This window comes from Lepisma saccharinum, chromosome 1 (genome assembly GCF_977018435.1).
Source record: "Lepisma saccharinum chromosome 1, izLepSacc3.1, whole genome shotgun sequence".
Lineage (NCBI taxonomy): Eukaryota > Metazoa > Arthropoda > Insecta > Zygentoma > Lepismatidae > Lepisma > Lepisma saccharinum.
This window is the reverse complement of record NC_139229.1, coordinates 137,986,859-138,012,744: the sequence shown is the minus strand read 5'-3', so window position 1 is coordinate 138,012,744 and position 25,886 is coordinate 137,986,859. Positions and strand designations below refer to the sequence as shown.

At 37.2% G+C, this 25,886-nt stretch overlaps 2 protein-coding genes across 3 annotated transcripts in view; one reads left to right on the top strand and one right to left on the bottom strand.

Annotated features, from left to right (window-relative positions):
* The window catches only part of LOC146001546 (long-chain fatty acid transport protein 4-like), a 62,619-nt gene extending 56,071 nt beyond the window's left edge, over nt 1-6,548 (top strand). The window contains exons 8-12 of the mRNA XM_083139000.1: nt 1,111-1,248; nt 2,046-2,112; nt 4,123-4,213; nt 5,154-5,307; nt 6,033-6,548. Of these exons, the coding sequence (XP_082995126.1) occupies nt 1,111-1,248; nt 2,046-2,112; nt 4,123-4,213; nt 5,154-5,307; nt 6,033-6,187 (605 nt within the window). The 3' untranslated portion in view covers nt 6,188-6,548. The remainder of the gene's footprint in view (nt 1-1,110; nt 1,249-2,045; nt 2,113-4,122; nt 4,214-5,153; nt 5,308-6,032) is intronic.
* Nucleotides 6,549-8,862: 2,314 nt separating this feature from the next.
* Nucleotides 8,863-25,886, bottom strand: part of LOC146001550 (uncharacterized) — a 56,808-nt gene continuing 39,784 nt past the window's right edge. The window contains exons 8-10 of one of the 2 annotated variants that reach the window (XM_083139015.1): nt 21,571-21,726; nt 16,470-16,721; nt 8,863-12,293 (exon numbers count right to left, since the gene is read on the bottom strand). In XM_083139015.1, coding sequence (XP_082995141.1) covers nt 12,138-12,293; nt 16,470-16,721; nt 21,571-21,726 — 564 coding nt within the window. In that variant the 3' untranslated portion in view covers nt 8,863-12,137. The remainder of the gene's footprint in view (nt 12,294-16,469; nt 16,722-21,570; nt 21,727-25,886) is intronic. The other variant, XM_083139024.1, reaches the window with a different exon arrangement.

Genomic DNA, 25,886 nt, shown 5'->3' with positions numbered 1-25,886 from the left:
GCTGCAATGTTACAATGTTTCACGAGTTACGTATCCGTAACATACCTGAAACCATGTTGTGCTGTATGGGAGAATGAGTTAGTTATGAACTATGTTAGAGCAAGCTGTAAAAAAAATAATTTTGAAGTAAAATTATAATTTCCTCCAATATATTAAATACACATAAGCAAATTACTAACTTTATCTGTGGGACTTACTTCTAATGGTTTTATTAATTTTGGTGACCTGCTACCATCTACTTGGGAACATGTTGCTTTACCGACCGCTTACGTGTATAAAACGTGCTTTAAAAATATTCTAAAAGCACAAAAAATGGTACTTACGTTTTATGAGTATGTTATTTACAAAACTATGTTTCGAGAATCTACTGTTCTCGTCTTCAGGTCCAAAACTTCGACTAGGAAAAACTTTCCATAGCCACGTCAAGATATTTTAAAAACCAGGAATAAGGATGTGGATTTGATATAGGTTAGACAGGAATTCAAAAACTATGCCTAAAACTGTTGTTGTCTCCATATTCAGTTACAAATTAGCAGTCCCTGAAGTTAAAAGATCCCTTCCACCTAAAACACGTATTTCAACCTTGAACAATTTAAAAAAGGTTAAAAATGGCCCACGTCATTTCTCTACCTATAGTGATCCCAGAATGTTTCCTCATTGAATGCAGGAAGTTGTTCGCAAGCAGTTTTCCTTCCACTTATTTCCCCTACTTGCTTACGTCATATCGTATGTGAAGTCGTGCATTATCTGAGTTTCCCGAATAACGTCTGGGGTAACCTGGAAACCAATTTTTCTATATTTACGTTCTTCCCATCTACTAAACATTCCAACCCAAAGCTCATCTATGTTGCCATCCTCTCTATTAAATTTATTCTCTCTATCTTACGTGTATTTAATATACTACCATTTCTTTTATTCCCTAAACATGAATCCTCAAAGATAATATTTAGAAATCCTGAATAAATTCTGTTCATCATTGTAACAGAATTTCAAAGCTGGTGGTTAATCATATAATAATAATGAGGGTCTTGAAAGAATTCTGTAAAAACTATTTTGTTTCAGAAATATATATTTATGTTATACTTAAAAAAGATAATTGACCTATTTCAGGGGAAACTGGCATGATAGTGGGAAAAATTGTGAAAGGAAGAGCATTAAATGAATTCTCAGGTTATGTTGATAAAACTGCAACAAAGAAGAAGGTGATCCAAAATGTTTTTGCTAAAGGAGATTATGCTTTTGTATCAGGTAAGACTAACGTGATAACTGAATCTTTAAAATTTTATGGTTGAATCCTTATGGTTGAAAAAATATGTATATATTTTGTACTCCAGGAAAATTTTTGTACTGTATTTGTTAAATAGATTAATGGTGACACATGAAAAATGGGTAATACTAACAAATCTAAGTTCATGATCGTTTTGACATTTTTATAAGAGGTGTTAACACTACATAAAAAAAAAAAATGTCAAACTTACCTAAGATATTACATGCTAGTTTAACAAAAATATTGAACATGATTAAATATAGAATGTGAAACAAGATAATTAAGAAAAAATTACAATATAAGCAAATTTGTCACTAAATTTGTTGTTCATAACTATTTTAAGAGAGATTGTTTTTGAATCATAGCTAATTAAGATTAATTGGTGATTGACCTGCAGTTTGCATACTTCAGAAGTGTCCACATATTGGAGCACATCACTTAATGGCAACTTACATAGCATTTTTCAGGAATGCTTTTTTTAAATTTTCATAGGTAAAAATTTCTATTTTGCACCTACACTGTGCTAGGATTGTTATTCTTTCTTTAGAGTTGCAACAACTATGGAAGAAATGAAACATAAGAAAAATGGCAGATTTAATAGGATTCGTTAAATGTGTTCTCATAAATAAATGTCAAGGGAAAAAGAAAAGGAACGTTGAATTCTTATTTGATAGAACCCACATATAGATTACAAATGATGACTAGAAGCTTATCCTAGGAAATAAAATTACCATGATTGCTAAGAATATTATGATTAGATTTGATTTCTTTCTTCCAGGTGACCTTTTAATGAAGGATGAACTTGGCTATTTATACTTCAAAGACAGAATAGGAGATTCATTCAGGTAAATTTTTGCTTTGATAAATGGAAGAAAACTGCCCAGCAAACTGTTGCAGAAAGATATTTTTATTCTTGATCATTTTAAACTTCTTCAAATATTATTGTTTCTGTAAAATATATTTAGTTACAAAAATTCAGATTTCCTTGAATTTTCATCATTTTATGTTGATTTTCTATCACTGACTTTCAAAGTTGCAATTAAAATGTTAATACATACGCACACATGCACCTTACTAGATGGCAATTCTTCCAGGATGACATTCACTTTTCAACTGAGATGGTGACCCTCATCAGGTGCATACAAACAAATGGCTCTCAGGTCAGATGCCAGTTGAGATGCAGACATCGTAGTACACTTCCGAACCTGTCAAAACTGTATTTACTAGTCATGCAGACAGAAAACTAAATACTTTAAATCAGTTTAAAGAAGCTATCTAACTACATAAATGCAATTTGTTCTGGACACCTGTACTTCTGACCAATCCAATGCATTAGGGTGACCAGACACATACATTCAAAAAAGAGGACAGAGCATCACAAAAATGGAGGACAAAGTCGTAAGAAAAGAGGACAATGCAAACAAAATGCCAACATATTTGCCATTATTCACAATTTAATCAATATACACAATCTTACCAACACTTTGCTCACACATGCTTCTTAGATCAGTGGTTTCAAAAGTGTGTGCCTTCCCCTGGCTTGCCGTGGCTGGGTTACAGGGATGCCACAAAATGTTCCAATATTTCAACTGAAATTCAACCAATGATATGATTGTTCCAAATATGTGCTAATTTAGTACTTTTTACACATAAAATGTTTCTGAATTTAAAATGTGTGTTCATTTTTTAACTTAAGGCAAGCAACCTAACCACACTAACTGAGCATTGGAAGTGTTAGATAGACCTACATTCTGACTTGGGTGCCACGGAAAAAAAATCTTGAAACACTAAGGGCACTGTGAAACGAAAAGGTTTGGGAACCACTGTCTTAGATGATCGATCCTTTTCAGTAATTTCCTGTTACTTTTAAGCAAAGAAAGCAATCTCCTAATCTATTATTTAACACCTGACAATGGGTGCGTTCCGAAAGTCATGAACCTGGTGAAACCAGTTGTTTTACAGACTTATGGGACGCTCTAGATGAAAGCACAGGTGCAGCGTTTTGTTTAAAGAAAGTTTCCGCATGGCATCCAGCAGAAGGCATGTCCTTCTGGCAAAAATAAACTCTGCTGCAAACACTGTTACTCATTTTAATCACATTGTAATAAGAGTTAAGGCACACTCATCTTGTGCATGTTGCTTCATATCGCTCTCTGTTAAAATGATAATACATTTTTCGAACTAGTGCAGTTTCAAACCATCATGCAAGCAAGTTGTCTGCAAGCAGCAGACAATTCTCACCGAACAAACCAGCCTCCTGGCCCATGCATTTGGTAAATCTCGTTCTTGCACAAAATGCACGGAAAGCATCTTTTGGGACAGCATAACGAACCTCACGACATATGAGGACATGTCTGGATAAAAGAGGATGTCTGTTCACCTAAATGCAATAGCATTCTCCAGAAATCAGTAGAAAGAAGACATTAGTTAAGAACAATAACAATATGGAAACTATAGTGACATAATCATAGCTTGAGATAAAATAGTGTCATTTTTGACACACGTGTAATACGTTTTAGAAATCGTATGGCACCTTGTCACTGCCCTAGAAATGGAGTCTAAAACAACACTAAACCCTATGAGACAACAGCCCTCAGAGGACCAGAGGCCTGCCAAGCAAGTTTCTCATTGTGTGATGCATGATCAGTGCATAAAGTCCCCTTGCCATCATTTTCTGGCTTTTGCTACTTTTCAAGTAGATCTCAATTCTCCACAACCTTTTTGGCATGAAAATGTCTGATCTGTAGAATTAAAACTTGCAGTCCATATATAACTATGCATCTTTCTGGCTAATAAAAAATGTTTACAAGTTTCAGTGAAATTTTCTTGGTCATTAAAGATGATTTTTGTTTCAGATGGAAGGGTGAGAATGTATCCACTACAGAGGTTCAAAATGTCATCACTTCAGCAGTTGGGCTGAGGGATTCAATAGTTTATGGAGTTGAGGTAATAAGGTGGTAAATTATCACGTGCATAAGAAGTGTATTAGCTCCAAACTGAACACTAAATTACTCAATAAAAGCTTCCATGGTTAAAAATATATTTAACAAAAACATTTGCAGTAAAACAACAGCACGTAGTTATTTTCTTGAAGATCTGTTGCCAAAAATATTTAAAGGATTTAAAGAAAGATTGAAACACATTAAAATTACATTAACTTTCAATATTTTTGACCTAGACATAAGTTTAATACTAATTCTTTAAGGGTAGTAATGTGGAAGCAGACAATATTAATCAGCACATGCTGTCATTCTAAAAAAAAAATTAAAAAAATAGTAATATTCATACATCATTCTGAGAAGGATACCTTAGGAGAAGAGTCCAACCATTCCAGTCTACTGGTTGTGATGTTTCTCCTCCATAAGGATACATTCTGGAGCAGTTACCAACAAGAAGAAATTGATATCGAAGATTTAAACTATTGTAACTCTTACTCTGGAATTATTTGCCTGTAAAACAACTTGTAGCAAACAAAATCTTTCATTTTAAATATAAATTGAGTAATAATTTCTTGCATGCACATTAGATACAGTGAAGGGAGATACTCCACTTCTGGCCAACAAGTTCGATCAAAAGAAGCTAATATAAAGTATCTATTACATAAAGCAATTTTACAGATTGCAAAGGTGTCAACATGCAATATTTTTTTCCCTTATGACAAAAAAAAATTAATATTGAATGCACATTCACGAAACTTGTTCCATTCCAGAATTTTGACTAATGTAAATACAATTTTGGAATTTTCCATCAAATCGTTTTACCAAATAAATCATTTGAGTGTTCACCAATGTAAATTATAAATTGGATGTCATGTCCCTTTAAGGTACCCACATATGAAGAGCTACTGAACTGGCATTACATTTATTAAAATGATTTTTCTTTCCAGATTCCAGGTATGGAAGGCAAGGCTGGTATGGCAGCTATTGTTGATCTCAATGGAACTTTAGATCTCGATCATCTATCTAAAGAAATGGCAAAGAACCTTCCACCATATGCTCAGCCATTTTTCTTAAGGATTGCCAAAGCATCTCACCTAACAGGTACGTTCTTTCAGAAATAACTAAAACTCAAATTCTCTGAAAATAATGTATTGAGGGATTTATGGAGAATTTTCCATTGAGAGAGGGGAACCATAAATTGACCCTTTGTGAAATCTTGTTTGGCATATTGTTTCAATTCTAGAAGCATAAAACAAAGTGAAAATACATGGTGGTACACAATTTGCTTGGTAATACTTACGCATCTCATTTTACAAAGTAATGAGAAGTACTCCAAGAAGTTAACAGAAAATTTTGCAGAAATCTTGTATAATAATTCACATTAAAATGTTACAAAATATTTTGCAATTGCTGAACAAATTATTTGACCTCTCGACATTTGGTGCAAACACTCCCAGATTAGGTCTCTGGTTGGTAGGAGCTTCAAAATTTGTTCTGTCAGAGAGCTAGCTGAAAGTAGTGGCAGTTACCTCCACACTAGATAGCAAAAAACACCGGTGGGATTCAACATGGAGCAAGCACCATGTATCAACCATGTGAAAAACTGTGACATGTATTGGTCCTCGCCATGGAGGAATTTTCTTTTATTGAATAAGTTATTAATATCTCATTCTCGTCAACAAAGAAGCATTTCATTTGTTTGTTTCCAGTTGTATTACAGAATTTTCTGACTTTGGAAATAATAAAGAATAATTTAATTACTTTTTGATGAAAAAAAATTCTTTGGATAGCATGAAAACTTAATATGGCGTACTATTTTTTCAAAGGCACATTCAAACTGAAGAAATTTGAGTTCCAGAAAGAAGGTTTTGATCCCTCACTCATCATGGACAAACTCTACTTCAAGGACAAAGGAGGACTTTATGTGCCTCTGACAAACGAACTGTACAATAGCATTGTGTCTGGAGTGACAAGACTCTGAAGCATGTGAAAAAAAAAAAATACTTAAGGAGACCATATCTCCAAAAGACACATTACTACAACGTAGTTTTTAGATTTCTGGGATCTGTCATGCTTATTACTTTTTGCACATTTTATGTATTTTAATCAAATATATGGACAAGTGTGTTGTAACTTGTAAGGTCTGTGATACATGCTCAGGTAAAATCTGATCTGTTTTTAATTTGGATGTACAGACAGGACACTCCAGTCCAAATGTTTTTTGTGTATAAGAAAATAATACTGTTTGTGAACTCTAAAATGATACACTATCTTGAGTACTTTTATGATATAAATATAAAGAGGAATAAATATAAACTTCACTAAAAATAAACAATTTGTGTGTAATTATGCATAGGACTATAGAAAGTATTTTAGTGGATACAGCTCTTGTTTTTAATAGTATTATGCATACTGAGAACAGTCAATAAGAGAACTTCGTAAAATCTCTTTACATAATCTCTAGTGGCGATTGTTGTGGTGTTATCTCTCACCATTCAGATTCTATTTGTCTACCACGTAGCGCACACACAATAGCATACTGGTCTATCTACAGTGCAACTGTTTGTGGGTCATTTACATTTTACGCAATGGATGGTTAATTTTTGTCTAGGTAAGTATAATATACAGTACTGTTAGGACTTAAAACTCCAAGTGCTGTTTATTCTGGTAGAAATTCAATTTTGCTAGCTGAGTGGTTCTCTGCTAATCAATTACATTCAACTCGACATCATTACACAGTGCACTTTGGGAAGAAACAGCACGAAGTCCAAGTGTTAAAGAAAGTGTGAGAGAAGCCTTCTTGCAAAAAGGAAATTTGCATATTTTATACGTACACATTCCTCACATGATCACGATAATCATACCTTAAATCACTTCGGGAAAGGCCACACGAACAATGCTTACCTGGAATGTTTTCAACGAAGGGCCTGATCTGTTTTGCTGGAAACATGGCAGCTCGTGTGATTTCGTGCAATAAATTGTGAGGAAGTTGTTTGCTAAATATCATCCATTTCAATAACATTTGTATGAAAAGATCATAATTAAATTAGAATAACATTGATGCCTTACCTGAAGAGCATTTTCATTCTTGTACAAAAATTTAATCATACAAGATAATTTGATAAAAACTTTCAGCACATATCAGAAAAAAAAACAAATGAAAGTTTTTGATGAAAAACAATAACAGCGAATACCAAATAAACTATTTTGAAAGTGACTTATAGATATTCCAGCGGCCGCGGTGGCTCAGTCGGCAACGTATCTGACTACCATGCTAAAGGTCCCGGGGTTCGATCCCCGGCCGGTTCAAATCCGGGAACTTTTCTAATGATGGAAGCGGCCCCGGCGCCCACCCAGCGTCGAATAACATGGGTACCTTGGGGAAACCCTGGGGGGTAAAGGCAGTCAGGGGCGTGATGCTGATCACATCACCCCCACTCACGACCGGATCAAGAAAGTGTGGGACGTTTCCCCCACACCCCCTATACGCCTTCATGGCGTAGTGCTATGCACAGGGGAGCACTTTACCTTTTTTTTATTATAGATATTCCATAAATCATTTTACTAAGTTTAAATGTTTATCTGGCAGGATGATAATGTTTGGAATAATTGTCATCTGCTGGTAAAACGACTACAACAAGAGATTGTTTATCAAACTTGATAGCACCCTTTAGGTACTGTTGTTGACAATAGATGTTAGCAGTTACAGCAGCTTGCAAGCTGGTGTACAAGAAAACCAATTTACCACAAGACTTGCTGGATATGTCATCCAAAAAGGAAAATACAATAAATAAATTTTTTAAAAAACTCTAGACTACCTTGTTTAGCATCTCAATTCAATAATTTGACCATCAGGTTGAAATAATTGGATACTCTGTGAACATTTATTAAATTAAATCATTCACACATACATTACCTTATAGTGAAGCATGCTTGGAAAACCTTAATTGGAATAAAAGTATTAAAGAATTGTAATTTTGTGAATTTCATAACTTACCCATCCTATGCCAAGAAAATTCCTTAATACGAAGTGTCCAATTGTAAGTGTTAACCTTACACAATAGTCATTTAGGCTGGAGCAACAATAACCACACACATTCGAACAATTCAGTTCCTCAAGATGAAAGACTTAAATGGCAACTACAAGCAATATAAAAGCTAGCCTTGTGGGTGGGTACACTACATTTCATCCAAAATGAACACATTTTGTAAACAGTGGGAATCATTGCACAACTGAAATGCTTACAGAAGGGGAATTCTAGATAACACCAAGAATAAAAATGAATAATATGGGCTTCTTGCAGCTCAATAAATTATTCCACATAACAAAAGTTAACCAAGGACTGATTTTTTTACCACTAATTTTACGAATCTGATAAATGTATACATAGCCTGTAATTTAGTGCAAAATTCTGCTATTAAGTCAACACTTTAAGTGCCCACATGCAGTTTTTGTGTTTGTGTGTGAGAGAATGTGAGAGTTTGTGTGTTTAATTCTACTTTATGCTCAGATAGGCTAATTACATAACATCTGCAGCAAAATCTGAACCACTGTCCATGAGAATCAGAGAAAATTGTACTAAAACGAAAACTAATTTTCACAAAACACTAAAAGCTGAAAAAATAACACCCATTTGAGAAAAAAAATCCTGCCAAAGCTTTACAGATGTTTAATGCTTATGACTTATTACATTTTTTTATACAGCTGTACTTAATTTAATAAATATTATACAATATTTCCAACATGGTATGAAACTTTATACACTGTACAAAGATATAATCAACCTTACTTTGAAGACTGGTGTTGAATTCTTATGGAGTGCAAAAAACCCTTTTATATGCAAATGATGTACTACTTTTTTTTAAAATAGTCAGCCCACCATGGATTATTTACAACAAAAAAATGCACATACACACAAAAATCTTACAAGCTGCAATTCCACCTTCAATTTTGCATATCAAATTCTACTTAAAGGAGAAATTTTGATTTTGAAAATTGTAAAAAATTCTTTTTATACTGTTATTGCACATACTTAAGCACATATATTCAATCTTGCATACATTTATCATCCACACTTCATTGTATTAAACGTTAACCAAAGTTTTTGCTTGCTTTGACAAACTAAATTCCCAGACTTTCTCAGGTTTTGCAGGCAATTTTACAATAAATTTCCAGACTATTTGATGTTTTAGCATTTGATATCCGATAAAATAGGATTTCATTCAATGCTGTTTAAAATCAATGAAAAAAAAACATATCTCCCATACGGACGATGTTTTACTATAAAGGTGGAATTATCTTTCATTAGAAAATCCTGAGAAGTATAAAATACACTGGATTTGCTCAGACATTTCCATGTTTCCAGGCCAGTGGCTACTGTTTAAAAGTTGTTTACTGCTATAAAAACAAGGTGCCAAGAGGCATTACTAGAGCTGAGCCGATACCAGTGGTTTAGGTATTGGTTTGAATTTATTTATCAATATCTGCTGATTCTTTTGCAGCGATTTTGATGTTTGCAGTGTTTAATTGTCCTGGAAATAAGCAGAAGTTGTCATTCATTTTACACCAACATTGTGGGGGGAAAATGTATTTTCTGTTTACATACCAGTTATTTTAATATTTTTCAATAGTTTAAAGCAAGTTGGAGCCTATAATTGAAATGAAATAATCCACTAATATTTATCAATATTTTAAACTACTTTTAGATGTTACAATTTTCAAGCATTAGTGTGAGATGGTAAGAGTATCTGTATAGGCCAAATATCTAGTTATAATAATAACCCATGGTGTAACAGCCCATGAGGGCCAGCGACTACCTGCAGACTGAAGATCATCGAATCAGTTACAGGGTGACATGTGGTCAGCACGATGAACCAGTCATTGATGTAGGTTTTCAATGACTGAGTTCATAGCTCTCAAATTTCCTCACGATGGTGGGTGGCCACTGGTCCCATACACTGGCCGAAATCTCAGGAGAAAGTTTGCTAAGCTTCCCTCCAGGATTGTCGAGTTGTTCTAAGTCCACTTGATGCACAGTTAATTGAGACTGAACCTACAGTTTAAAGTGGAATCCAAACCACTTCCCCCAGGAGAATCGGACCTGTATGCATCCATAGCTGTAGTCCAAAGCTTAAGACTCATGGTACAGGACCAGCTATATTTATTACTATCTAAAATTTCCATTCGAAGGTCTAGGAATAAAATGGATAATATGCTTACGTGCATTTAGATTTTCTCATTTTCTTTGCAAGGGAACATAATACTTTTGGTGAAAAGGAAGTAAATTGCCGGTGGACATTTTTCATTAGCGAGTGTACAATAAAAGTAGAAGAAAAAACACTTGTAGCCCTTTTACCATTAATATTCTTACAAAATGAAGCTATGCATTCAATACACTATGTATTTCCATGTCTCAGCATTGCATTATTAGGCCCGATCTTTAAAATTACTTTGTTTTTAAAGTTCATTATGTAAGCTGCTATTCAATTTCATTCATGAAACAAACATCTGCCTACACAGAAGTTTCAAAACAAACTGCTTCACAATCATATGAATGTAACAAAATCCTGACACAATTTTAGGAATGTTTACTGTTTTTTTATCATCACAACATGTAAAATGCTAAAAAAAATATTCATGCTGCAAAAGTATTCTTACCCATTGCAAAGCATGACACTATCTTTGCAGCTTCTTAAATGATGTACTAAGAGGACTTAGGGAAGAAGATTGGCAATACACACCATAAAAGTCAAGATTTTCTCAAATGCATGAAATGTTGTGATGCCTGATCTAGCATATGGCAGTATGAAAGATTTAGCTACCATCACTTAACAATTCATAAAAAAATTGGCATTTGCAGTGAGTTTAAGATCAATTTTCATAATCAAACAGCATAATATTATGTATAAATAAAAGTTAACCTACCTTGTTTATTTGAACAAACCATTTACAACTTTCAACCTAACCTAATAAAATTATATATATATATACACACAGCATATGTTACACATCCTAATTAAAACACAGCACTGAGCTTGTAAAATGCTCGAACATATAATAGTAATCATAGACATGCATTCACAGCCTCTTTAGGATATGTTTCACTGCAACCAAATTACCATTATGCTACCACAGTGACTATAACATCAACATGATTTGAACAAATAGATGCTTTAGTTTCTCTTCATTAAAAAGCAAGCATTAACTTACAATCAACTGCACATGATGCAACTCAATCAGAATCTATTTCACACAAAGAGTCAAGAAATTCATAAGTTTATTATGCATATTGACTACGGCAGTCACACAGTTCAGTAAGAAATTACAAGCAATGAAAAATTATACTTTTACACATTCTATCGGATTCACATTTCTAATAAACGGGGCATATTTTTTTTTCTATCCACACACTTTCATGAATGAAAACTATAAACAGCTAAGTTTCTACCAAAACATTTGTACACCACCTTAAATGTACATACACCTGTACAAAAAAGCCTATTTCTGCTGTAACATCTTTGGTAAATTAAAGCACTTATTACACATTACAAAAACATTCTCATCAAATCACAGTCATTATTCACTGAGGGGGGAAAAGTCCTCTACAAACATCTTAAGTGTTTTCATAACATCATCTACATTATGTCCTGAGTTAGTTCATTAATGCTAAAAACTATGTAGTTTCCGAATAAGAAGTTATGTCAGAATCTAAGGCAAGATGTCTACAAAAAAGCACTGGTGAACATTTCTAACCTACCGATGTATGTACATACCTCTGGCACATTTACAATAATAAAAATTGTCTTTTGTTTAAAGTTCATAAAACATTTCTCCTCTTAATACAAAATAGCTGTGCCTTTGCATGTAGTGTGTGCATATGCTCTCGGCCTCATGTGAGGCACAAGAAGCCCATAAACATCGCTGACTATCATCAACTGGGAGGTATCGCCTTTGCTGTTTGTCCATAGCCAAGGTTAGGTCGCGAACCAAACCATGACATCTTCCACTCAAGCGTCTCCTGCAGAAGCTTCTCCTCATCGGGTGAGAACCGCAGAAGGGTTGAAACTGCCCGTGTAAGGTGTTGAGCCTTGAAGGAAAAAAAAATGTCTTATCTGTTGACTAATACAAAGACGTGCTCATACCTGTCACTGTATCTGTTCTGGGATACAAATAAAAGCACAGCACATAAACACCAAAAACCTGACGTTTCATGGCTTTCTCCTCTGTACTGCCAAAGTAAATGGAGGAAAAGTGGAAGCAGGCAACAAGTTGAAAGACCCAGACACACTGTGTCATGCACAAAGACTTACAGCACAAAAAATATTCTAAATGTAGTTACCAAATTATATGGTGGCATAATTCCAAGGGGATTGCAAGTTTCCCTGAAAACTTTTAAAATAATGGTGACATTATGATCTCCCTATTTCTGTATGCTTTTCGGTTTTATGTCTAATTCAATCAATTTAATGACTGTATTATTGGTGATTACACTCAATGTAATGGCATTTTAAATGCAAGAACAGTATGCATACATGCTCTTAATTTAGTAGTTACATAACATATTACAACAATATGAAATAAAATATCATTTACCTTCATTTGGGCCTATCTTTCAAATGTACAATAGGCATTACTAATGTTAAATTTCGTATTTCCACATTGCACAAATGGATGGTTATTTCCGATTAATTTCGAAGGCTCACTCCTTTCATTCACTAAGGGTACGGCGTTTTCCTGTCTTGTGTCATCTTTCTGATTTCGAGTGGCAGTTGGGGGGCTGGGCCGTCTGCTGCATTGTGTTGTTCGGTGTAGTGTAGTTCTTGTTCTTCGCATGGGTGGAGGAGGTCGTCGAGCGAGTGCACTGCATCTTTTCTTTTTGTGGTCTGGGATTTTTCGAAGGACAAGGTGTGCCTGTCCATAGTCCAGGTTCAGCGCTGGTTTCTGTTGGATGATAGCATGGGTTTCTTTGATGACAGAGCCGGTTGGGTGAAGTATGGATGTGGAGGAGATGATGTAGTTTGTGTGGAATGGAGGCGTTGCGAAAGGCCCAATCCTGGTGTGTCTTTTTTGGCATCTTTTGCGTGTTTGTTGATCCATTCTTGAACAGGGCGGATAGTTCTGCCAATGTAGCTACCAGGGGATGCAACTTTGGGTAGGTAGTATCTCTTGACGTTGGGTAGGGTGGGATACAGGTTTGTGTGCCAGTCAAATATTAAATATTTTGATAATTTGCCTGATGTGGTAGGGTGGTATGGGAAAGCGATCCATTTGAGTTTGGGATTTTGGTTCTATCTTCACCCATGCAAAGAACAGGAACAACAACACAACGCAGCAGCCGGCCCAGCCCTCCAACCACCACTTGGCAATGGCATCCAACAGAAATCAGAAAGCACAGCAGACGATACAAGCCAGGAAACACACACCAGCAGCAAGAAATGGGAAAAAATGCAACTATTGATGCCCGAGAACTAACAAAGAAGTGACACACTACCATCTCCGCTCCAGCTGCTGTACCCTTAGTGAATGAAGGCAGTGATCCTTCAAAATTTATCGGAAATAACCATTCAATTGTACAACGCGTAAATACGAAATTTAACGTAAGTAATACTTAAACGGCGTTTACAGTATGAATACACTAGGCACTATTTTTACCATATTTCTGTGCATTTTATCTCTGTTGTAGCTCTGATGTCAGTTAAGTCTCAATGTCTAAATTTTTACTGCGACTTACTACCATAAAGTATTTCACTATACCAAAATATCAGATTTTTAGCACTTTGCCTATCAGAGATATTAGGAACCAAACAAAGCCAAAACAAAGCTGTAACTCCTCAAATTTCATATTTAGTACAATAATACCACTAGAGTGCGCGTCAAATCTCCTGCATATGGCCTTGAACTGCTGAACAGCACCAGCGAATCACAGACGTGCGGCGTTGCCTAGTTCAGAACCTGTTTCACCTCGCCACTAAATCGTGTACCTGGCGCTCGGATATAAATATATTATTTCAAGTGTCAGTAGTTCAACAGATGGAAAGATAATGATTTTGCGAGTATGTACGAAAAACAAGCGTGATTGTAGCTTATACCGTTCCCTCTGTAGAAGCAATGTTATTATAAACGTATTTGCATTGTATCGTTTTTGTTCTCCCTTCGTTCCTGTCGCATTCCGAAACTTTCCGATTAGTGAAGGGAACAGAGCAGGTTCGTTCCCAGTGATGGTAGAAGGAGAAATTGACGAAGAGGATACCGTCACTGTTCGTTTTTCCCACGTCTTTAGTGTGTGTGTGTGTGTGTGCAGCATGTCGTTGAGTAAACCAAGTGGTAGTGATAGCGAGAGAAGAGAGAACAATGCAGTGTTGTACGAAGCCAGGCACGACAGGTGATTTTTTAGGTGTACAATTTTTTTTTTTTTTTTTAAATGTTCGAGTGAAGAAGAGAGCAGTAAAATCGACTTTAAGAAGTGCCAGGCTCTAACAGCTCAAGCGTGTGGTGTGAATCAAGCTACCGTTTCTCGGATATGTTCGGGGGCAAAATAATGTGGATCGGGGCCTGCTCCAATGTTTCAATCACCTAGAAAGCACATTAACGTACCAAAAAAGAACGACAAACTTAGATGACTTTGAAAAAGACGTAGTTTGTAGAACCGTCTTTGAAATTTACGATTGTGGCGAATTTTCTACTGCCAAAAAGATAACGTACTCTTCACGGGACAAAATATCTTACAAAGGCTGTACAACTTCCACCTTGAGAATATTGAAACAATTATGCAGTCCCTCTGGCATAATCAGGTATGTTCTTTTCTCCCATTAAGTTTATTAGATGTTATATTATCTAATGTCCCGTGCTCTCCGTGACAAGCCGTTTCGCTCAACCACGCTGTCTCTTTTCCGTGTGAGATTTCGACATGGCACCGCTGCAGTGCGCTGCTATTGGCTATCGCCATATGCAGGAGATTTGACGCGCACTATAGCAGATGTGTCTGTGTCTTGTAAAAAAATATTGATTCCTGAGAATTAACACCGATATGGATGATCTGTAAACTATTTGACAAGTATGATGCATATTTTTAAACTAAATTTTGTTGTTTAAGGAACAGATTTACAAAAATTACTATAGTAAAATTAACCATATTCCAAAAATGTACTGATTAGAAATATTCTTGTTTCATAGGTCTAGGCTTCATTGTTTCAAAGATACTGTTAATAGTTTAAAGGCTTGCAAATGCAAAATTTGTTATGTAGAAATTTCAGTGAAAAATGCAGCCTCAACCAGTACTCGAAACTGGATTTCTGGTATACCATGCCATTGTTCTACCAATTGAGCTACCGAGCCAGTCCTGGTTTCACCTTATTTTGATCTTGCTCTTTTGCCTGTGGGGAGTGTTCTCTATCAATGCCACCACAATCTGCTGCTTTTGAGAAACTGTTGACACCGACAGTGTCTAGTTTCTACCAGGACAGAGTTGGAAATTACGTAAGTATTTGGCAGAGAGAGAGAGAGAACTGCACATAGGTAAAACAGTAGGATTTTGTGAAACCAGGGCTGGGCCAGTAGAGCATTGACATACCATGTCATTCGGGTTGAGTCAGAATTTTTCTAATTAGTATATCTTCTATGTGTGCCAAATAGTAAGGCAACATTTGCTACACACCATGATGGAAACATGGCAGCAGACAAAGATAAAAATCAAATGTTATCAGTTTGAACATTGCGCATGGGGTTGATATGTAAAGAAAGGTGGACAGTATACCTTTGTGTTAATATCTGGAAGCTTCTTTTCCCCTACTTTTCAAATTTAACTTAGGTTATAAGACATAAGCGAGTTACTAAAGGTATATCCGTGAAACTTACTTGTGAATGTTCTATTAATTTTGGTTGCCTCTGCCATCATCCACTTGGGACCAAAGTAGCAGAGGCCACCGAAATTAATAGAACATTCACAAGTAAGTTTCACGGATATATCTTTAGTAACTCGCTTATGTCTTATATTATCAACCTCACTGTTTATTCCCCTCAACATGAATAACGTAGGTTGTTAGCAGCTTAATGAAAAACATGTTACAATCTTTAGAATTTACTTGGAAAGCAACATGGAACTATGTACTGCTTATTGATTTTTATAATAACCTGGCTTATCTATCCAACACAAATATGAATTATAAACTTTATTTTTATTCGTTGATTTTTTTATTATTGTTATTTATTTAATTTCGTAACAACGACAATAATCTCCTGACCCTGTGCTATAATTCAGCCTTACCTCACATTCTCGACTAGTAAGGAATTTTATCAAAACATGTTTCAGGTACTTGAAGTTCACATCATCATCTTCCTCCAAGCTTTTATGAAAATTGGTCCCATCCTTCTTGCGCACATTAGGCGACACGGCAGCTGTGGCTGTTGTGTGGGCTTCATTCGAACTGGCCCCATCAACAGCATGGGAAGAACAGCGGAGCTCTCGCTGCAGCGTCTTTTTCATGTCGCTCAGACGCTGCTGAAGCACCTTTATATTCTGTAAAAGGAGACATGCAATTAAAGACAACACGATGGCAAAACAAACACAAAAAATGATTGATTTCCTTTATTTTACTTTGCTTTTGTGCCACTTTTGGCTAATTTACAAAGATGGGGATGAGTGATGACTGGACACACACACACCCATGCCCAGGCCTGGAACCGAACCCAGGACCCTTGGCATCATAGCACGATGTGCTAACCATTCCACCACGAGGGCCAACTCAAACACACACACACAAAAGTGGGTAATCCCATTTACCTAGCATGCAAAATTTCAAAATTTTCTGTAAATGTTCCTTATATTTTGTTTCAGTGCATTGAGCAATTGTCCTTGAAGTGTCACGTAATCCAGTGACATGTGAAAAAACACCGTTCGATATTAATCATTTTTGTTTATTGATTCATATTATGTTTAAATGTAAAGTGTGAGGTTTGGTTTCTTTTGTGGAAAAATTGGTATCCGAGCCAGACATCGAGAGTTGGGAGACAGGTTTTTTCTGAGTGACAGCTGAACTGTCAATATGGCAAAGTACATGGTTTATTTGCACCAAAGCATGTTGTCACGGAGAAAGGATGGATTTATTTTTGTCAGGGCCGACCAAGGAGTCGCCGCGGGGGACCAAAAGTACTTTTCACGGATGACCAGGATAATCAGCTGGAGCCCAAGCTAGCAAGAACCAAGGACACGCCTTGTGACCGCATTTCGAGACAATGGACAGAGGTCATTTCCATCTCTTCGGAAACCCAAGCCAAGCCACTCTAACGTGTTTTCAACGGAAAATTTTGAATCTGGTATAAATCTGCAGGACTTTGAGTTCAACACACAGTTTTATCCAGATTTTGTAGAGAGAGAGCATCTCTGCTCTACACTCTCGCATGACTACTGTTTTGTCTACGTGGACCTTGTTTTTCTTGCGTACCGTGAGCGAGTTACCGATAGTGAGTTTACCAGTCCGTGCTTTATTCTGTGAAGCATTTCGCGGCGGTTTTTTACCAAGCATGGACTACCATAAAGATGGCCAGCTAAAAAGATAGAGAAAGGAGGCCGTCGCTTTCCCCAACGCCTGCAACGATGAAAGCCAATGCCAAAACCGACATGTTACGCCACGAAGCCAACCATTGCCCTACGCCCAGAAGGAAGTTTCCTGTTCGGCATCCAAAAGAAGCCCGTTACCAGAAAGAGAGAGAAGGATGACTCCAGATTAATGCCCGACAGAAGCCCAATGAGAGAGGGAGAGAGATGATTCCCGGACGACGTTTGATTGATGCCCGACACACAAGAGAGAGTGCAGACCGATGTGCGAGAACGTACAGCCAACGCTTGTGAGAAGAGAGACACGCGATGTTCTATGAAAGTGAAAGGCCCAATATCGTCGCAATCATCCTTCGATGCGTTCGACCTCGAAGAACATTTTCGCCGCAAAGGACCTTGTGCAAATTCTCGCGTCCAGGAAAGATGAACGTTCACATGATGTAGCAGAGTCTGGTAGTGTATTCTTCAGATGGTCTATGTCCATGTAAGCATGTATTGTTTGTATCAATGCCGTACCGTAAAAGCCGAAGTGTCACTGATTTGCAAAGTGACTCAGGAACCCCGAACCTAACTTCAGTGTCTGATATTTTTTTGAGTAATGTTATATAAAAAGTCGTTTCATGTTCATATGTAATAATTTGATTGTCTGCATTCACAGTTAGAAGCTCCATTCCATTACGTTAATTTTTCATGTAAATTGTCAAAGTGTGCTCCATTTTTGTGCAACCGACTGCCCCGTCGCGTCAATTAGCTTGTCAATAGTTGAACGATTAGTCTTTTTAATTTGTGGAAAGCATATTTTATATTGCAAGGTCGTGCGAGTGTAGTATTCTTTATTGCATAGTGGTTTTTGTAGAAATTTTTGATCACGCCGACATTTGATTTGTGTATTCCGGCAGCTGGAGCCAATTAAGTTTTGCATCACTATGTAATGGTGTATTTGTTCTCAATGGACGAGAGAGGCTTGTGTGTATTACCCCCTTCCGAGAAACTTGGTAATGTCATGCTTACAACTGGATGCGTACGTTCATTCAAACGAAAGGTTTAACTACGCCGACCCAATTGTTTTAGATAACTGCTTTCCGAGGGCTGGCGGATATTTGATTTAAAAGAGCACAGGAGTGGGTAGACTAATGACCTAAATTCACGTAAAGGTTCGAACAAAAAGGAAATGGTATGTTGATTTGATCCATGATTTGTATGTATATTCACATGTGAAATTCCTCAGAAGTAAGAATGAGAGAGATAAATTGAGAGAGTGAGTGAGGAGGCGATGTAAACAGTTTGTTGATTCCAATATTTTTTTTGTTGATACAATATATTCACATTTTTACCGTTCGTCAGTGTTATTATTTGATGTTTTTCAGGTATCTGGTATAATGCTATTAGTGTGTTATTATTGTTCGAGTCTACATATCTAAGGTAAACCGAAAAGTTTAACATTTCAAGGTATTTATCCCCGCCTCACACTAGTACGACAATAAACGACCGTCTCAGTACCGAACTAAAAAACCTGGACCGTAAGTAAAAGTCACGACCGGTTTCACGTACCCATAATGACATCTGGCCCCATGCTGGGGTATTAATGAATATACATCATTTCAGGGACCGCGAGTGCACTTATTACAGAAGGTCCAATGCCTGTTAAGAAGCTTTTATTGTGTGACACATGATCAGTGCACCCCCTTTCCTTCGTCAGTGTTAAGTTGGCTTTTGAGTCTAACTAAAACTATCCCATGGTGCAACAGCCCAGAGGGCCAAGGGCCTACCTAACAACTGCCACCTACCAAGGTGGAAGATCATTCAACCAGTTAAGGGGTGACATGTTGTCAGCACTACGAACCCTCGGTTGTTGCAGTTTTCCACAACCTGGTTATGCTAATCATTTGTACCTCCCCAATTTCCTCATGATGGCGAGTGGTCACCGGTCCCATTCAAATTCTGCTACCATTACCTACAAACAGCTCTCCAATTATTCTCAAGGTGCTGGGTTAACACCAAAATTTTTGGAGCTCCCACCAGGAACTGAACGGCAAGAGCATGAACCATTTGGTTATGGTGGTATGTAGAATATGGATGCATGTATAAATATAAGGGATTGGATATGACATTTTCGCCAATATTGACACAGAATAAATATAAAATTTACTGATACTAATAACCATTATTATACAGATTAATGTAAAATCACAAATATACCTTAGTGAACTTTAATGATTCATTCATTTCCTGAACGTGTGCAATCAGCCGCTAAACAGATTTTGCTGGAGAAAAAATACTGCATATTTAGCCATTTACTTTACAAAATCAGTACATATTGATCAAGGGATGCTCAGTCACAGAGGCAATATAAAATATGGAAAATGTAAAGACAAATGGAATAAACCTGGTTCACCTAGAAGGTAGAACAGACGGTTATGTGGATAAATGCTAACTATATACAGGGTGTATCATAAGTAAGAGCGCAAACTGACACAGTTGAAAGTACTTAGAAGTTTTCGAGATAATTGCGAATGTGCGGTTGCAAGCCACCACTGACTTCATTGTTTGTAAATGTCATCCTAGTTGGTAAAATGCTAATAATACAGTAAGTCATTGGAGATCTCATTGATTTTACTGAACATTCTGCATACTTTAACAAACGTTAATATCTTACATGTTACCATTACTGTACACTCGTACCTGTTAAAGGAGATGTTCAAAGTGTCATCCTTGCATCTGAATGTAATACTGTACACAATTCCGCATTTAGTTTGGAATTCTTTCAAACACCCCCGGTTCATTTCGGAATTAGTTACAAGCATGTACAATTCTCTGTATTGATTGTATTGATCCTGTTTGATTACACCACCACCTCTCGGAAATGTTCTGTTTTGTAAACAAAGAGCAAACCTTGGAACATGCAAGGAGTAAAGCACTTTGTGTTTACAAAATGCAATCAGTGATGGCTTCTAACCACATATTTGCACACATTATTAGCATTTTACCAACTAGGAAGACATTTACAAACAATGAAGTCAGGGTGGCTTGTAACCGCACATTCACAATTATCTCGAAAACTACTCGTTTGCAGACCTATATTTACTGAGACTTTTTTGCTTCTATTATCGTGTACTTTCAGCTGTGTCAGTTTGCGCTATTACTTATGATACACCCTGTATACACAATTATACTTTTTAAAAAAAGGCCAAGGGAAATTACTGATATGTAAATGTTATACATATGGTTCTCATATATTTTGCCAAAACAGATTTCCCACATATTTTCAAGTTGGTTCCCAGATCATTTTAACTGTTTAACTCAATTTACAGTATATTTTCAGAGTAAAAATATGAAAGAAATGGTTCCACTATATTTCTATATTCTTTTTAATTTTAAATTAAAAAGAATTATGTAATTCTCAAAAATAAATGTAATATCTCAGAAACTAAGAATAGCATAATTATAAATTTGTTTTGTTTGTAAAAAGCTCATGTCCTCTAGTAAATATAGAGAAAACATTATAATCGCTCTTTTTCTGCAAAAAGGTAACATTTGCCTCAACCCCTTGGAGGCAATGTTTTGACTTTCATATGAACCATGACAACAATCAAATTACTAATGACACTTATGTATCAACACAATCATCATTATCTGGGCCAAATTTGCCCTCAAAATTGCATTACATGCTGGGATAAAGTAAATCCAAGTGGGGACTTGTATTTAACATACAGAATTTTATGAAATTCAGTGAATTTTCCATGTCACTGGTAACCCAGATACAAGTACGTAAATTAAGTGGTGATAAATACTGCACTAACAGCAAGCATACCTTATTTTTCTCTGCCATTTGGCTTTCCAATTCTGCAACTGACTCCTTAAGCTGCTTTACGGCTTCTAAAGCCTGCTGCTTCTCCTCAACCACTTTGTCTGTCTCCTGCATTCTTCTGGAAAGCTCCTCCATTGACAAGGCTCTGCTTTCGAGATCCTGCATCAAAAACTTGTATCAATATGTTGCGATGCATGTTTTTGCCCTCAACATAACAATTGGTACAAATACGGATTCACGAGAAAAGTTAAATTTTGGGTACCTGAAGACGTGGATGTAAAACTTTTAAGACGCACAAACAACATCTCTCGGACCCTATAAGGCACTCAAAACAAAAATTATTAATTTTGTCTCAAGTGCATTCACTCTTCTACAACAGAAATCTTTTGTGTCATCATAATTATAGCAAAGCACACTAAGACAAAAGCAGCCTTGTAATTAGCACTTTGCATTATTTATTTCTGTTCTACTGGGTAATTTACAGTATGCTATTGTGCAGAATGTTGAATACAATTATTACCTCACCCAGAGTGTCGTTATTTATTTATTTATTGAGAAAATTTCAGATACAGCACGTAGCCATTTTACACTGAAATCAGTAACAATGAAAATAACAAAAATAAAAATAACAAAATAAGATAAAATATTAATATAAATAAGTCAAGATAGCACAATTAAATATTATTTAGCAACATATGTTCTGATGGTTGACCGAAAGGCGTACTCTGTGGAAAATACATCAGCCCTTGATGGGAGGTCATTATATTGAGTGGGAAGTCTGTGGAAGAGCGATCTTTTTTAAATTTCCAGTCTAGGCTTTTTAGTGTAAAATAGATGTGTTGCGTGTTGTGCATATAGGCACTCAAAAGTGGAATTCCTGGAGGAGTGTGTTGCAACAGATATATCCATTGACAATTTTGTAAAGATACCTAAAAATCATTCAGTAAACGGCACTGATAGGGAGTCTAAGTTTAGAAAGGACAGGAGATGTGGTGTTGAAAAATTGCATAATGAGGGGACCCTGTAACGAACTATAGCATGGAAAAAGTTAAGAACAGAATCGATTCTGGAGAGCTGAGTGGGACATGCCATGGACCAGACGAGAAAGCAGTATTCTATTATTGGAGAGATGAATGATTTGAAGTACAAGGTGAGGGCTGAGATGTCACTAATTTCGGTGAACCGATACAATAAATCTAAAAGATCGGTAGCCTTTTTTGTCATGCCTGTAATATGTTCTTAAAATGTGAGTTTTTGGTCAAAAACAATGCCTAGGTTTCTACGAGAGGATACTGCTTTGATGTTATTGCCAAAGATGGAGTAAGATGACTTTAACAGGTTCTTTTTGAGAGAGATGGCGAGAGTAGTACATTTTTCAGGATTTAATGTAAGTTTCCACGTCAGGCACCATGAAAAAAAACGTTGTTATGTCATTCTGGAGAAGATGAGTATCGTTGGAAGTGGAGATTTCTCTGAAAATCTTACAGTCATCTGCGAAAAGAAGGTAATTACTAGGGGCGGCTGTGAGATGGTCGGTAAGGTCATCGACGAATAATATGAACAAAAGGGGTCCTAGAACACTGCTCTGTGGTACTCCAGAAAGGACGGGAAGAAAGTTAGATAGAGTAACTGAAAGGACTACACGTTGTTGGTGTATGCTAAGGTAATCTGTGAGCAAGTTAAGAAAGTTACCATGAATGTGGAATCTATTGCATAATTTGTGAATCAAAAGACGATGACTGACAATAACGCAAGCTTTGGCTAGATCAAAATATATAATGTCCAGTTGGGAATTGTTTGAAATACATTTCATAACATGCGAGAGAAAAACAGACAGGTTCGTAAGACAGGAACTACCAGAAAGAAAACCATGTTGATTTGAGCAAAAATACAGAGAAACAAATTTATATAGTCTGTCTTTGATGATTTTTTCACAAATGATGGACTGTGGAGAGAGTAACGAGATTGGCCTATAGGATGAAGCAAGGTTTTGTTGCCATTTTTGAGAATGGGAGTGATGTTAGCTTGCTTCCAAGCATGAGGAAAGATGCCCTCCGAGAAACATCTATTCAGAAGAATGCAGAGGGGATAAGAAAGGGATTCCCCAGTTTTCTTCAGGAACATGGTGTTGATATCGTCCGGTGCTAGGGCGCGGTGAGCTGGGTAAAAAGGTAAAAAAGGTAAAGTGCTCACCTGTGCATAGCACCATGCCATGAAGGCGTATAGGGGTTGTGGGGGTAACGCCCCACACTTTCTTGATCTGGTCGTCAGTGGGGATGATGTGATCAGCATCATGCCCCTGACCGCCTTTACCCCCCAGGGTTTCCCCCAGGTACCCATGATATTCCACGCTGGGTGGGCGCCGGGGCCACCTCCAACGTTAGAAAAGTTCCCGGATTTGAACCGGCCGGGGATCGAACCCGAGACCTCTAGCATGGTAGTCAGACGCGTTACCGATTGAGCCACCGAGGCCAGTGGTTGGGCGATGAAATCTTTTAGTAGGTGGGGGGGATGGAAATGGACACTTCCAAACTATTGCGGTCAGCTGGGAGAGACGACAATAGACTTTTCACTTCATCGGTTGTAGTGGCAAGCTTTGTTAGAGAGGAAGAACAGACTGATCTTACGTTGCCAGGGGTGCAGGCGGACAGAAGTTACCATGGAAATCAGCATTTAAGAATTCAGCTCTTCAGTCACTTTTCACACTTTCACTATTGTGTGTAATTTCAAGAGGAATTCTGCTGTTGTTTCTACGAGTTTATTAGACTGAAGAAGTTCTTTGGATTTTCCTGGATTGTTGCATTGATATTGTTTATGTATTCTTTGTAGCCTCGGAAAGGAAGGATTTAGTAGAAGACGACATTGCATGAATGGCAGCTGTAAATAGCTTACCTGCATCGTCGACTGTTCCATCTTCCAAAAAGCCTCAGGGGAAGCAGTCGAGGGTGCGTCTTATCTCCTCCCACTGCACCCGGTTCCACAGGTGACGGTTCTTCTGGATCGAGGGGCGATGAAATCTTTCAGTAGGTGGGAGGATGGAAATGGACACTTCCAAACTATTGCGGTCAGAACTGAGGTGGTTCTTACGTGGCGTAATGCTTATATTGTTCAATGTGGACACAACATAATATAGATTACTGTCCTTCCTGGTGTTGAATAAATTATGCTGCCTTAGCTTTAAACCAGAAATGAAAGTTTCAATGAACCATAAATCATTTGCACACTTCGCGATTCCATGACCAGAGTCTTGCACTCAATAGACAGGTTGAAGTCTCCGAAAAGCGCAACGTCCCCCAGGGCAACTGCTGCAAGTAACGAATCTCGACATTCTTCGAGCAAGTACAGTGGACTATTTTTATTGCGTCTATAGTACGAACCAAGAATATTATTTGCATTGGATACTGAAACCTCGACCCACGGTAATTCACAGTTTTGCTTTAGATCATTGCATACTTTACTAGGCCATTTTGTGCTAACACATATCATTACACCACCACCGCGAGTCGCACGATCTTTTCTATATATGTTAAAATTGCTTATGAATGGTAGTTCACAGTCACTAACATTTTCAGTTACCCATGTTTCAGTAAATATTAAGCAATCGTATGTCATTAGTTCACACGCAAAAGCAGCACAGTCAGTAAGCTTGTTCTTAATGCTCTGTGTATTTTGGTAATACACAGAGAAATTTGCCAATGTTTTCACAGGTCCCGGATTCACTTGTACATCCCCAGAGATTAAAGCCATGCATAGGAATTGAAAGTACCGGGCTGGGGTCCCCTTACCTGCAGAGTGCTGCTCCCTGGTGCTGGGTGAAGCCATTGCGGAGACACGCATACCTGTTGCCGCGAGTGCCGAAAATGAAAATCCTGTCTCAGCACATTTCCATTGCAATAGATCGTGAAAATCCTTTGACATTGGGGAGGAAACACTATAGCAGAGGCACGAGTACACCAGGATTAAAGACAAACTCAGAAAGAACACTGAAAATTCTCGAAAAACGGGACGACGATCAGCGCAACTTCTACTAGTTGCCGCCATCTTGAGTCTTCTGAAGACACTATTACTGCAATAATAGAAAACCAAGCCAAGGGGCTTTTTCATAACTTATCGGAATTTGTCCAGCCTTGTTCCCGCATAAAGCTGCTCTGGAATTCACCCAGCCTCAAATCAGGGGCAACCCGGGAGGGTAAAGGTGACTGGAGAGTGGTGCTGGTCACATTACATCTAAAATGGCCAAGCTCGAGAATGTGTGGAGTCCTAGCCCCAGATCCCCTAAAAGTACCTTTATGACACAGTACCATATGCACGGGGAACTT